This window comes from Channa argus, chromosome 8 (genome assembly GCF_033026475.1).
Source record: "Channa argus isolate prfri chromosome 8, Channa argus male v1.0, whole genome shotgun sequence".
NCBI classification, from domain to species: domain Eukaryota; kingdom Metazoa; phylum Chordata; class Actinopteri; order Anabantiformes; family Channidae; genus Channa; species Channa argus.
In genome coordinates, this window is record NC_090204.1 from 10390446 (window position 1) to 10404827 (window position 14382).

The 14382-nt window shown below is 36.4% G+C and overlaps 2 protein-coding genes across 2 annotated transcripts; one reads left to right on the forward strand and one right to left on the reverse strand.

Annotated features, from left to right (window-relative positions):
• Positions 1-3978: 3978 nt before the first annotated feature.
• pole4 (polymerase (DNA-directed), epsilon 4, accessory subunit) lies at positions 3979-5759 on the reverse strand. The gene is made up of 4 exons (XM_067512852.1): positions 5341-5759; positions 4773-4857; positions 4416-4457; positions 3979-4238 (listed from the first exon to the last, which is right to left on the reverse strand). The coding sequence occupies exons 1-4, from the start codon at positions 5584-5586 to the stop codon at positions 4225-4227; spliced, it is 387 nt and encodes a 128-aa protein (XP_067368953.1). The 5' UTR covers positions 5587-5759; the 3' UTR covers positions 3979-4224.
• A 1393-nt stretch (positions 5760-7152) lies between these two features.
• On the forward strand, positions 7153-12248 carry LOC137131497 (serine/threonine-protein kinase NIM1). The gene is made up of 4 exons (XM_067512850.1): positions 7153-7476; positions 9313-9615; positions 10104-10372; positions 11494-12248. Exons 1-4 carry the CDS (start codon positions 7455-7457, stop codon positions 12244-12246), a joined length of 1347 nt encoding a protein of 448 aa, XP_067368951.1. The 5' UTR covers positions 7153-7454; the 3' UTR covers positions 12247-12248.
• Positions 12249-14382: the final 2134 nt, after the last annotated feature.

Consider the following 14382-nt stretch of genomic DNA (forward strand, 5'->3'; position numbering starts at 1 on the left):
GCAGAGCCCTAATTCTTAATATTTAATAAGGGAATGCATGATTGCCTTGCAGTGGTTGTCCGTCTCTATGTGCCAGCCCTGTGACAGACTGGCAACCTTTTGAAAGTGACTTCTCCTGCTTCTCGTCAGCTAGGATGGATGGATAGGTGGATGGATGGTTGTGCTGCTGTCTACAAAAGCAGGTCTAATACGTATTACATGATCATACATAGACAAAACAACAAAGAGTATTGCCACATAAGTTTTTACTGTGACCAGAAAATATTTTAGTGTCTTTCATTGTATTGTCTGTATCTTGAAGTACTGCTTACTCCCATGTCTTCACGGGGTACCTTTCCCCAAATCACTTAGTGGTGCCACTACAAACAGTCCATACAGATACTATTTGTTTTTAACTTCATGTGGTTTTAATATATTTCTCAGTGTAAGCTGTGATAGAGTGGTAGTGATTTTACTTCAAATGTATGGTTTTGGCTGTCGGTAGTTGTCAATGCCTTTTTACTGTAACGACTATTGTCATTGGTTAAAACACTTGGCTGTACTAATCATGTTATAGTTACCTTAAAGAACAACCTAAATATTTTTTTTTACTTTTGGTAGATTGCTTTGCTGCAGTGACTGATTGTCTTGTGCATGCATTGTAGTCTTACTTAATATTCTCATTGTGCTGAAATTCAGAGCGAGAAAGAGAATTAGGTTATAGCCTACTACTAACCCAAAATGCACAAGAATGTAAGTGAGTGATTTACAGAACTGTCTCACTAAAACATCTTAAGTGGTGCCATTAAAGACTCCTACAGAATGATTACTCCTATAAAAGTGTTCCTATGGTTACGCGAAAATATACATAAACTAAGCTTGCAAAAAAGGTCAGCCTTCATTAACATAAATGCTTTTGACATGTACTTAGGAAGAAACAGAAGAAAAAGGCAGTACTGGAACAATGAGTTGACTCTCATGCAAGGAAATATTGCTTTAGACAGTGAAGTGCTTCATTAAGTGGACACATTACAGCTCTTATGGTAAAAAAAAAAAATCTTGAAACAGACAAATCATACTTTGGCTATTGACGTTTTAGCTTGAAAACTAAAGAATTTTCAGACAACAGGGAAACAATATGTCTGTTGTGAGCATATATTTTAGAACCCTGGATGTGAAAATATGTCTGTGTGTGTGTTGGGGGTGGGGTTCACTCTTCAAGAATTTGATCCAAAAAATAACGTTGGAATCTCAGCTGCAAAAACATACCTTCCACATGACTACAGGTCTGCTTGGGAACCAGATAAATGTTCTGCATATCTTTGCAGTGATTAAAATAAAGGTGTGCATAGACATGTGGGAAATCAGAAATAAAAGCAGCTCCAGTGAAATGTGGGGCATGCAATTTATTAGTATCATTCACTTTGAGGGGGTGAGAAGCCTGAGGATGGCATGACCTCCTGGAGATGTCTGGAGGGTCAGTTAGCTGTGCTGGACATGCAGCCTGAAAAAGATTTCCAAGAATTAAAAAGGGGGTAAAATATTTGATTTATTAATTGAAATAAGGTAAACACGGAGGTGTATGCAACAAACATCAAGTTAATTGAAATAAAGGTTTGAATAGAGGCCCATTCACAGAATGATCTTTTCTGTCTTGACATTAAAACATTAAGATGGTCTGGAAATTGTGTTTTTATGCAACTTTGCATCCCCATTTAAAGGAAAAGACAGACAAAAACTTTTATAGATTTTGGATGGAAAACTAAACGGAGTGAGCTATAATACTGTATATGGATAAGTGTGGAAATAGGATTTTCTTGTGTGTGTAGTGTTGGTCAGTCAGTTGACAATTTTTTTTACTCATAAAACAAATATTGTGATTCATCTGGCAAGCATACAGATATCCATGGTGCCCATGTGTGTAAATGATTCCTGATTTCTCCTCTAGCTTCACATCTTTGTGGTTTTCATAAAATGCTTTAAAAATTGATTTGAAGAATGTGATATAGTTTTGTGCAAAAATTCAAGCTATACGTGGTTTTCACTCTTTATGTTAAACTGAGCCATCTAGCTTTCGCTTTGTATCTTGATTACAGGCACAAAGAGCTGCAGTACTGATGTTCTCATCTACTCTTAACTAGAAAGCAGCTACAATTTCACAAAACTTATCAGTACATCAAATTCAAACTGAAAAGAAGCATTTTTAACAACACATCTAATCAACAAGTATTAATATTAATGAAAGACACGCTTGTATTTTATCTCAGGGTCAACTAATTAGACTCTGATTAAGCCTGATTTTCACAAAGCATTAGGATCAAAGCTACTCATTCAGGATGTCAATTTCCATCAAGGACCATCACACCAGCCTGTCTCAGATTCACTGTTCATGTTCTGTTCTAAACTGGGGAAGGCTCACTCTTCTTTTCTATGAGATTTCTTGATAGAATACCTTCATTGAATGGTAATAAAACATTGTCCAATCCTTCAATGTGTGAGTACATTTTATCAGTAAAGTTTTCCATGTTCCTGGTGCTAGTAAGGCATTCCTGTGCCGGGAAGTTGTAGGTCTTGTCTGGGGCCAAGCATCTGTTCTTCTCACAGCTCTGTTTCATTCCTCCCTGAAACACTAAACCTAGACAATTACCTTAAAAGCAATCAGGCATTTATTTTAAAAATAGCTCAAAGGGTCTTGACTGTGCCTAGAGTGGGAAAGTCAACACTTTCGATGTGTTTAACAAAATACTTATGGGAAGAACAAAAGAACTTTACCAGATTCACTGAATGCATATAAAAAATGCACAGGTATTGCAGCCAAATTGATTATTAGACCAAATAATAAATTCTATTCTGATTTATAATAATTTATATTCTGATCATGCTTCTAAGAAATACTGCTAAGAAAAAATACTACAATTGAACTTGTAAAACTATTCTTAATAAATATAGAATACATTATTCTGCAACTTGCAGGTTCCCATACTCCAAAATGTGCCCTTACTTATTTCGGCCAGATCCACTATAGCTGGTCATTTATGTAACACATAAGCATAAGCCGATAACCAATAAAACAGACATATAGAAAGTTAAGTCTGCCATCATATGGTGTCATTACACAGACTGCCACCAGTGAGTACCAATCTGTATAGTGTCTCAATCACTACATTGTGGTCACAGCTATTTTAAATTAAAAGTTCAGCTGAACATTTTGATGAAAACAACCTGAACAGTAATTTGATTTTAATACGACCACTGACACAGTATTGTGTATTGGTTGGGCTCTACACAATATCTGGCACCAGGAATATAAACTCCTTCGGAACATTTTAGCACTGCAATATTGGAAAATGTCTAAAACCCAGTAGACAAATACAGGGGACATAAATCATCCTGAAAATGGTTTCCCTTTAGTTATGGATGCAATATGCATGGTAGTGTCCCTGTGTTCAGCTCACATCTTAAGCCAGCTCGGTCTGACATCACCACCAAACTAATTGAAACACTTGTTTTAATAAAATATATAATAATAAAATATATACGATCATATCCACTCCCCTTCGGTGGTAGATGAGAATCCTTCAGATGTGTCCTATGATCAGCACCTTGGACAGTGGTATTAGCACTTTGGTGCAGAGTTAAAAAAGATGCACCTGGGCTGGAAAATATGAGGAAGCCACAGCATCAAAGTTCCCAACAAGTGAGAGTATTGAGTGAATCTCATTTAGAAACATTTCACTTTTTTGTAAAATGTTTGAATGAGCAGATGGATAATTTTTTGCCTGTTGCCATGGCTGCTGGTTTTCTCTCATCATGGCCATGTTTTTCTACTACATGATACAACAAGTAATCACATTGTGGAAAAAAGAAGCTACTCCTCAGTGCATGGAGCTTGATATCCTTCCTGAGTATGGTTGATTCACTCTACATACCTTTCAGTTTTTCTGTTACTGTTACATCAGAACATAGTGTTGAATGTTTGTTTCTTTGTTTTTTTATTCTGACACAATCTTGTTTAAAACAGTACTTTATTCCTTGGTTCAGTAGTATTACAAAAATATTTACAAAAATGTGCACTTCACTACAGGTTAAATATGAAAAATCTTAATAGCACACTGCAGAAAAGTATGTATAAATGTCCGATTTGAGTCTCAACACAAATAAATCCCGAATAAATCCTCTCCACAGTTTCTTCGTTGATGGCAGATATTGCAATGTTCTCATTCATCTCCTGTATCTCCTGTGTCTTTAATCTAGTGTGCCTGAAAATACAGAAGAATTAGTAAAATGTGTAATGGTACAAAATATATTACACAACCATGCACATGCACGTCTAAATGCAGGTCATATGGACAAGTGTAAAAAGAAAATTTCTTTAGGGTATAAATCAGGTTAAAACAGCCATTTGGAATAATGATAGGGATTTTGACAAGACTTACCTTCAAGAAATGCAAACTCATCTATGGCCTCTATAGCATTGTCTGTGTAAACAAAAGAAAAGAGGGCAATGTTTTTTTTAATACTGATGACAACAGAAGATAAGGGAGTCAAAAGTAATGAACAGATATTTTATGTATTTATATTAGCTGATCTAAAAATTAAAATCACTTTGTTGTCATTGAAAGTTAAATAATTTCACCAGTGCACCATTACAATCTAATCCTCTCTATAACAAATGTTCTACAATCTAAAAAAAACGATGCCCTGTTCTGACTTGATAAGTAATAGTTAAGTATAAGTATAGTGATTCTGTGTGTATGTGCAAATAACAATGTGATTTTCTTTGCAGTGCTTACCCAAGTCTTTCCTTTGCAAAGTTTTCCTCTTTCCTTGTTGGGCATACACAAGAGCATCTTTGGCAATCATCTCAACAAACAGCTCCTGAAAAATTTACAATCATTAATATTCGGTTTTTAAAATTTTAAATAAATTGGAAACAAATCATGCAATTGATGTGGTAACATAGTAGATTTGCAGTGTAGACCATTAAAACGATTTTGTAGATTAAAAGCTGCATATGAAGAATATGATCAGAAACTAGCACTAGTGTTTCTTTAACCGATAGAAATAATAGAAAATATCGATTTGATTTGAACTCAACTTCACCTGGTATTATTGTTTGTATTCTCAGCGGGTGTTTTCCCCTTACCTTCTCAGTGTACAAGGCTGGAAGTTACAAATTTCCACTCTCAGTATACTATAGTTAGAGTGGTTTTGATTTTATTTATTAATTGATTTAGTATATAATTTTTTTATAGCCATCTGCCACTTTAAAGCAAGCTTTTGCCTGGATTACTGTCAAATAGCAGTAACGTTATGGTTCGTACCAGGTGGTTAAAGCTTAACTTCCTTCATGACTTTTACCGTGGCTTTAGCGATGATAAATACCGACTCCTGGCTGGCGAGGGACACATCTGGATCGGTCTTCATGAGTGCCTTGATGCGGGCCAGCGGGAGTTTGGACGGTCGGCTGTGGGTAACGGCGGTAGCAGGGCCTGGCTGCTGCTGGCCGCTCTCATCCGCCGTCTCGGCCCTGTGGCTCTCCTCGCTACCACACCGATCAGGTTCGTGCTCGGTTTGGACGACAGGCGTTGCCACTGTTGCTGCCATTTTTCGTGAGTTACGCAGAAGTTGTTTTTAGATACACAAAAAATTAATACAGTTTTCTGTTTACATCTCACAGATAACATTAGCACCAGTACGCAGGCATGTGTTTCCGGCTTTTCGATGGGGCGCCTGCTCTGATTGGCAGATCAAGTACAACGACTCCCCCACTGCTCCTCTCCCGCCAACTAATTCTCGCTGGTGATTGGACCTTTAGTAGACAAGAATGTGGTTATTGGCTGGAGATTAACGCCAATCAAAGGGCACTGCGACCCTAAACGCTAGTAAGAAATATTAAGATATTGTTGATTTTGGTCAGAAATGGTAGAAATCTTTAAATTTATTTTGATACCAGTAGTGTGGATAAATGGTATATTAATTCACCCTTACTGATGAATATACAGAAAGCTAAGAACGTATTCACTTTTTATCCATTGGGGGCAGTAGAAACAAGCTGCAAAAACCTCTCTTTCAGCTGTGCACATTATGGCTCTGTTGGTGTCATGCACTATTTTTTACTCTTTTGGTTTCTGTCAACTCCTGGGAGAAAGCATTATGGCGATACAAATGCTCCCCTGTGTTGACAACGTTATCTGACATGTGTTTCTGAGCAGGTAGCCTACAGAGCTTTTTATCAGAGCTTTGTTGTTGTTGTTGTTGTTGTTGTTGTTGTTGTTGTTGTTGTTGTTGTATATAGCGTGGCTGGGAATAACTCTGACAAATGAGTTGTGGGTGAATCTAAATAGAAACATTTCTGGCTACAAAACCTAAATTAGCAATAAGACTATAAACTGACTGATAGGTATTATCTCACTGTAACAAATTGCTGTAATTTCTACGGTAAAGTTTTACAATAACTTAATAAGTTTAACTGTATATTGCACTGCATCATGGGTAAAAAAAAACCATTGCAGTTGCTAACAGCATTTTTCCACAATAACATATTGTACAATTACAGGCAAGTTGTACCTTGACTGTAGATGATGTACATTACAGCTGAATTTTGTTGATTTTGGCGATTTGAACGAGGAACAAGAGCAGCTGATGACCGAAGCAGAGGAGTTTATGGTGAGAACAAAATTGCATTATTTGTAAGAGTGAATGTAATTTCCCAATATTTTAACTAAGCTAAGAGTGAAACTGCTGGTTGGTCAGTAACAGTAACAATATATTGCTGTCATTTTAAATACAATAAAACCCTGTAATATATATCCAGTTGTATACTGTAGTTCTTTGTACAGTAATTAAGTGCATTTTAAGACTTTGTTGGCAACTTTTGCCAACTTTTTGTATCAATATTGATTAAAGCATGTTTAACAAATTTTGACTATGTTGCTTAAACTCTTTAACTAAATTGCACATTTTTTCTAAATATAAAATTACATCCTTACAATCCTATAATTGACATTGACCCCACCACTTTCCCCCAGTTTAACTCTTCTTTTTTACAACTTAAGGTAAGGTGCTCTCTGAATTTCCTTTAAAGGCCTACCTGTTCATGTTGTACCTGTTGTTTAAATGTGTAATGTTTCAGTTTTTTCTCTCTCATATTTAAGAAAGGTATCAAAGAATCTGTATTTTTATCCTTTAATATCGACAAAGATTTAAAAGGAATCTTCTTAATAACCTATTTTTAGTTATATATTTTAGGCATTTATCATCATCTTTGTATCAGTGTGAAAATAAGTTTGTATAATGATCACTTTGTTCCTCAGAAGTGTGTATATGCAGCATTTAAATTTTTTTCCATCTGTCAGAGGACCTAATGCACTCCACTAATACACTGCATTAATAGGATTGTGTGGAGTGCGTTAGTCCTCTGAACCTCCATTCACATGTTCAGTCAGTCAGGTGCTACAGACTGAGGCACAGACATGAAAGACCCACAGCTCCCAGGTAAATAGCTACTCTACATCTTTAAAAAAAATAACACCGATCTTTACAGTTATGTAATTTTTTATTGAGTAACGTGATACTTTGTTGAAGCATTCTTTTTTGAGAGTAACTAATAATTTTGTGAATATTAATGAATTTATTATTGCTTTGTAGATCATCTATACACATTCATATACAGTCAGCATGACACATACCTTGCTTTTCCTGCACTTTAGACCATCTTTAAAATGGATTGTGTGAAAAAACCCTCGTAATGAACTATGAAAATTTATACTGTAAGTAGATACTTTGACATTTTTGGCTTTTTAGAAATTGAGCATGAGCATTCATTTAAATATTAACTAGCAACATTTAAGAACTATTCATGCTGGCAGCTTATAGTAGTGTAAAGCATTGGTAAATTTTCTAATAACCATTTGAAAAAGCCACCATTTATAGTATAAAACTTAGCAAAGTTTATAACCTATAAACCTTGATAACCTAGCCTCAAAATGGTTGGTGGTTGTTTGCTGAAGGGCTTTATGTTGCTGAAGTTATATGTTGAATAATAAAAGACATTTACAGGTATTTAATCGGTAATTTAAAATTTTAAATTGACCAACTGAACCAACTGAAGTGTTTAATTTAATCATCTACCTTCATTAATTATGTAGTGCTGATGGCTCATCAAAAAAATCTTTACTGTAATTTTGCAGCTTTGTTAATTTTTGGTTATCCTTTTAGCATTTAGTAGAGTATAAATAGACCTCTACTTTCAAAAGTGACCCTCTAAGACTGGATCTAAGAGTAGCAAGTAATCCTGGGCACATATAGACCTGAGCCTGTCCTTAGCTAAATTTAATCCATGATGACATGGCCACGTTTTTTTTTTGCACCGCAAATTTACAGTTCTGTAGTTTACATTAAGTGTTTTATGTGTAACTTGTTATTGGTGTTGATCCCTAGCTACTTTATTCTTTATTTAAGTTTTCATAGGAGTACAGTAGGACACGACCCTGTTACCTGTTGCTCTTTTTGTTCTGCTGGCTCTCAATCAACTGTTTTCCAAAAGAACAAAAAAGGTTTCAGGTAAACATCAAACATGGGGCAAATTACAATCCCATTTGTTGAAAAAAGCAAGTACTGGCGAATCTATAAAAGAAAAGTGCTGAGCATACAGAACCATGTCTGAAGAATAAGGTACGTGTTCCGAGAACAGAAGAGAAAAAAACAGGAAAGGTCGAGACATCCTGCCTTTGTCCATTATTCAAAAGCAAACATGCACAATGCGAAAGCTGATTTAACAGATTCCAAACAAATATCCGTATATGTCAAGATCTATGAACTATTATATTGCTTGTCACAGCACAAAGGTGTCACAGTTTTATGCCTTCCGTTTTACACCTGAGTACTGTGTGACAGTATTAGTATTAGTAAATATTGATGTTTGTATATTAACTTAAACTTTACAAATTCATTAACCCCCCACAGCTTATGCATCACATACAACTATTTATAAACTATCTATGGTGCAGATCAAGAGTGATCTAAAAGAGGCAAGTGATTTTGCCTTTTACAAGACAACGTGAACTAAGGAGGAGGTTAATCTTATTATATGTACACAGGACTCACATAACTTATCTAAACACTTTTTTGTCTTTTCTAACAGTTCAGCACCGATTACGAAGCATCAGTACTGGATTTTCACCAATTCCTATCAAGAGTACATTGACTATTACATTTAATACTAACATCATATTGTCTGTGTTGCTGATATTTCTACAGGCCTATGCAAACGTTTGAAATCTCTCCACTGATGTGCCCTTTTCTCTTGATCCTTGAATATATATTTTTAAGCCATCAAAACGCGCCTTTGGCCAAACCAGAAAGTGTCCAGAAAATCCAAAGATGAGCCCCCCAAGGTGGAAATAACAGCCAAACCACTGGCCTATGCCTCCACCAGAGCTGTCCCCCAGCTGACTGAAGCAGAGCAAATGAGGCAGTCACCATTTGAGAGGGTCGTCTATGACATGGCCCACAATGACAAGATCATCAGTGATCTGATGCTGGGTCGAAGGGCTGGTTTTTATGAGCTGCGGGGAGAGATTGGGAAAGGCAACTTCTCAACAGTCAAGCTGGGTATTCACACCTTGACAAAAGGTCAGGATCCATGAGTTTTTTCTATGTTGGCTTATTTTGCACCATGTTTTCTAGTTTACATCTAACTTGACTAGCATCTGTTTCTGTTCTGTCGGGGCAAATCTCAATGACTTTGAGTGGAAAGTGTACGTAATATAGCTGTAGTTTGTGGATAATATTTATGTTGACTGATCCCCTGAATAAACTGTTGTGATGAGTCTAAATCTTCTTTGACCCCTGCAGTGATTTTACTTTCTCTTTGAATCCTTTTATTTAAAAAATTGGGTGCACTTTGGAGCAAGGCATGTTTGCTGTGGAGTTTTTGATTTTTATCCACATTTTTATCATACCTTAGAATAATGCTGAAACAATCTTCCAGTTTAATTAGATGCCAAAAGTAATTTCTTTAGTAGTCTTCTCAAAGCAATGGCATCTGTTTTCGTATTTTCACATTTGTTTGAAGCTTACAAGCAAGTCTCTGTCTTTGTTTTAAATGTCTTCTGCCTCAGAAAGAGTAGCTGTAAAAATCATTGACAAGCTGCGCCTAGATAAGAAGACCAAGTCTTTGACATCATCAGAGATCAGCTGCATGGAGAAGCTGTGCCACCCTAACGTGGTGCGTCTTTATGAGGTGATCGAGACAAGCAGGAGGCTGTATCTGGTGATGGAGTACGGCAGCGGTGGAGACTTGTTCTCCCGTATCACCACCAGGGGGAAGCTAGGTGACCTGGAAACCAAGCTGGTCTTTGCACAAGTCATCTCTGCTGTTAGATACATGGTAAGCTGCAGTGTCACTGGTAATTGTAATCCCCTGAAAAACAAGACTGTGTGTTCAGTCTGAGATGTTTGAGGTATTTCCATGACTAAGTTATCACAAGCAAGTTGGAGCCGACTTTGAAATAAAGTTCTATTTTTATAAAGGCTCAATCTACGCATTTCAACTGAATTACTTTAAAGTTAGGCTGTAGCTAAGTGAGTAAGTAATTATTTTATTTTTGGCTTCACTTTTATAACAGGCAGCAGAAAGAGAAAGGGCAAATAAACAAATTTTTCCCATCATGATAAACAACAGGAATGTGGTTACGAGGCCAAGACCACCAGGAAGATTGAGTTCAGTTTTAATCTGCATGTCTGTTTTTTCTCAGTGACTGGAGATAAAAACTTTTCTTTTTACCTAACCAAACAACATTTTATTCTTTATAGTTCCACAAGTAATAATACAACAGGTAAAGCATGTGAACAACATTTATTTGAATTACTTTCTTAATTAAAAGTACAAAGTATCAAAAATAAATGGAAAAACATTTTTCCTGTGACTAACGTAACAATTTAGAAACATTATTACAATGTTAATGCACATGAAATAATGTGTTAGTATCATTTTACTGCTTTTTAGCTACTTTACATACAGATATTTTAGCCCAGTCATTTGAGAGTCAGCTTTTCTTTAATTTTAAACCCTTTGGACCTCAAACAGTAATTTGAATAGCAAAATCATCAAAGTTCAAAGAAGAAATCTCTCTGTAGTGGAACTGTTAACAACCCACATATATGTAAAATATAACAATCTGGACTTTTAGTGCAGTCAAAAGCCAAAACGTCTGGCAACATCTGTTTTTAATGTTTTAGCAGTTCAGGCTATTTAATAACAACATAAGCCTACTATTTGTATATGGGATCTAAAACAATGTCTATGTTATATGCCAGATAAAAGTAACAAGTAATAGGTATAGAAAAAATACAAGTACCTTGACTCTTGTACTAAAGTTTGTAGCTTAAGAAAATTTACTTATTCCATCCCTGATAATAATATTAATAATAATAAAAATAATAATAACAAAAAGTTAAACCCTTTCTTTTACTAAAGGTTTGAATAAACTTGTTTTTCTATTGTTTCAGCACGACAGCAACATCATCCACAGAGACCTTAAGGCAGAAAATATTTTCTACACTACCAGCTACTGCATCAAGGTCGGTGATTTTGGCTTCAGCACAGAGAGCAGCCCCAACGAGCTCCTCACCAATTTCTGTGGGTCACCACCTTATGCTGCTCCTGAACTGTTCAGGGTAAAAGGTTACATTGGACGCTATTCAGACATATGGGCTCTAGGTATTCTCTTGTACTTCATGGTGACAGCCACTATGCCTTTTTATGGGGACAACCTGGGCAGGCTGAAGCGCTGCATCCTCCAAGGGGCTTACAGCATTCCTCCTTATGTGCCCAATCCGTGTCAGTTGGTGATTAAAGGCATGCTGAGGCCTGTGCCTGTTGATCGCTCCCCTCTCAACCAGATTTCAGGCAGTGCTTGGTTGAAAGGGATTGAGTACCCTCATCCATATGTGTCATTGCCCCTGTCCCCGGCCCATTTTGCGCAGACCAGTGTGGTTCTGTGTGAGGAAGAGCAGGAGGTAAAGAGTTGGCTGTCAGATCTTGGCATTGAAACAGTTCACTTCCAAAACAATCCATGTTTGGATTGTAGGAGCCCATTGACAGGGACCTACCGGATCCTGCTCCATCGGGTCCAGAAGAGGAGGTCAGTTGAGGATATAGGTTATTCAGCACTTAACCCTGATGAGTACAAGAGTGTGCACAAGTGGTCTGCAACATCTGTTGAAAAACACACTCCCTCTGCTGTCTGTGTTATTCTGTAATGATAAATAACTGCACCGCTTTAGTTGTGGCACAACATAGTTATACAAACACATGTTCACATTTGGTTTATGACAATCCCTCACTTAAGCTCTCTTGTTCTGTGGGGAATTATGTTACAGAATTAAAGTATTCAAGTTGCATTGTGCAACACTGGGGTGAAATGGCTGACACATAGAGGTTCAGCATTGCAGGCTTTTTCTGTCCCACAGTGTAAGTCAATTATACAGAGTAGGGCATCTCTCCTAAGTAATTAGCTTTCTGTATTATATCACTAACAAGCTTACTGACGGAAAGCGTTCATCAATCACTGTGTAGCTATCTGCATCTTTATAGATGCATATATCTACTGAACTAATACATTTTGAGAGGTACTGTAGTTCTGATAAAGAAGACACAGAACAGGCCTGGTTCTACAGAAATGAAACAATAACTCTGTGGGAAAAAATGTCCTAAAAAAGACATTTCATCATAGAACAAAGTTTACTCATAGAACAAAATTAGGATCACATGAGGCCAGAACAGTAGATAAAATATGAAATCAGTCAGCTGCTATCTTGAATGTTTTTGTGTTTTTACACACAAAGTCATGCTTAAATGCCTTCATTTAATCTAAGCATGCCTTTAAGTCTTTGTAAATATTATGTACATTTTATTACTGTGGCAAAAGATGATGTTGGAGCACATGGATTGTTCCTGTACTACAAACTCATTATGATATTATTGATCTTAAGTGTTGTGCTACATATTGGCTCATGTTTTAAGGTCAGACTTTGTAGATACTGGCCTAACTTTAATCTGTAATAACAATTAGAGCAGTGTATGTGGGTCATTGAGAAATAAGGAATTCTTTTATCACAATAAAAGTATTTCACAAACTTTTTTTCATGTCTTGTAAACTGGACACCAGTGTCCAGGAACTGATTTTGGATTTGTTCCAACAACTTTCCGTAAAAGAGCTGATGACAAATTGCATTTGTGCTGATGTGAATTTGCAAGGATTATGAAACACTGAACTGGTTTACTTTGAGATGACAAAATATTATTTCAATCTGTGAAAATCTCTAGTTCTGATTTAGCTGATTATAGTTTCACTTAAGGTCTTACTTCTAAATTCCCCCAAGGGTATAGCTTCCAAGCCAGGCATTACTTTTTTCTTCTTACCGTCACCTCGCTATTCATCGCCAGTTCTGTCAGTTTCTGCTGATTCTGATCAGTGATTGGCACTAGAATAACGTTTATATATTTTGCAGTAAAACGTTGCCCCCCACATTCCTACAGGAATGCAAACACTTTGTGTGGGCAAGAGAAGACATAATGAGAAAATATGAAAGACTTGCCTTGACTTATCGTTTATTTAGGAAACTTGTTCTTGCTCAATATCACTAGTGTGAAAAGGCCCCATTATCATTTTCACTTCAGACGTATTTCAACTGCAGGATTGTCTTTTAAGCATTTAAGAGTGTAATAAATAATATTAATTTTGAGACCAAATTGAGAATTGAACAAATGCAAGAGTGTTGGTGTCTGTAGCTTCAACTTTGAAACAAATTTCAAAAAAGGAACTGATGTATATGAGGTGATGCATCATTGACCCTGTCAAACAGTGCCATTCAAAACTCTTAGGAAGCACTTAAGGTAAATAAAGTCAAACCTATTAGTCAATGATCCCTTAGTGTGCCACACGATGTTTTTTAGTAGTAACAATCTCGTATGCACTCATCTTAGATTTCTATTTATTGTAATTGAGTACTCACTCACGGCAGGAAGAGGGAGGACTGGGCAGAGCAGAGCGGACTGATTTTGTGTTTCACCATAGTGCTAGTACATAATTTAGCACATTTGATTTAATTTTATTAATTTGATTTAATTAACTTCATCAGATTTGAATTGTAATAAAATTCAAACCTGATGAAGTTTAAACTACAACTATTTCTTGTTCTGCACTTCTTCCTCTTCTGTTGCCTCACCCCATGGAATTGTCATGGGAATACCAACCCCAAAAGCAAGTCAGCAATTGTTTGTAATTGCTTTTGGCAGTGAAAGAGCAGCTTTGAGCGCTGAATGAAAGACAAATGTCTTCTGTTCATATGAACATAGTTCAGGTGGTTGCGAAAGAGTCATCTCACCTTATATGG

Coding starts and splice junctions, on each gene's coding strand:
- LOC137131497 (XM_067512850.1), top strand. CDS start 7,455: ATGAAAGACCCACAGCTCCCAG. Junction 9,616..10,103: donor TATTCACACCTTGACAAAAG/GTCAGGATCCAT, acceptor CTTCTGCCTCAG/AAAGAGTAGCTGTAAAAATC. Junction 10,373..11,493: donor TCTCTGCTGTTAGATACATG/GTAAGCTGCAGT, acceptor CTATTGTTTCAG/CACGACAGCAACATCATCCA.
- pole4 (XM_067512852.1), bottom strand. CDS start 5,586: ATGGCAGCAACAGTGGCAACGCCTGTCGTCCAAACCGAGCACGAACCT. Junction 4,858..5,340: donor TTATCATCGCTAAAGCCACG/GTAAAAGTCATG, acceptor TAAATTTTTCAG/GAGCTGTTTGTTGAGATGAT. Junction 4,458..4,772: donor TTTGCAAAGGAAAGACTTGG/GTAAGCACTGCA, acceptor TTGTTTACACAG/ACAATGCTATAGAGGCCATA.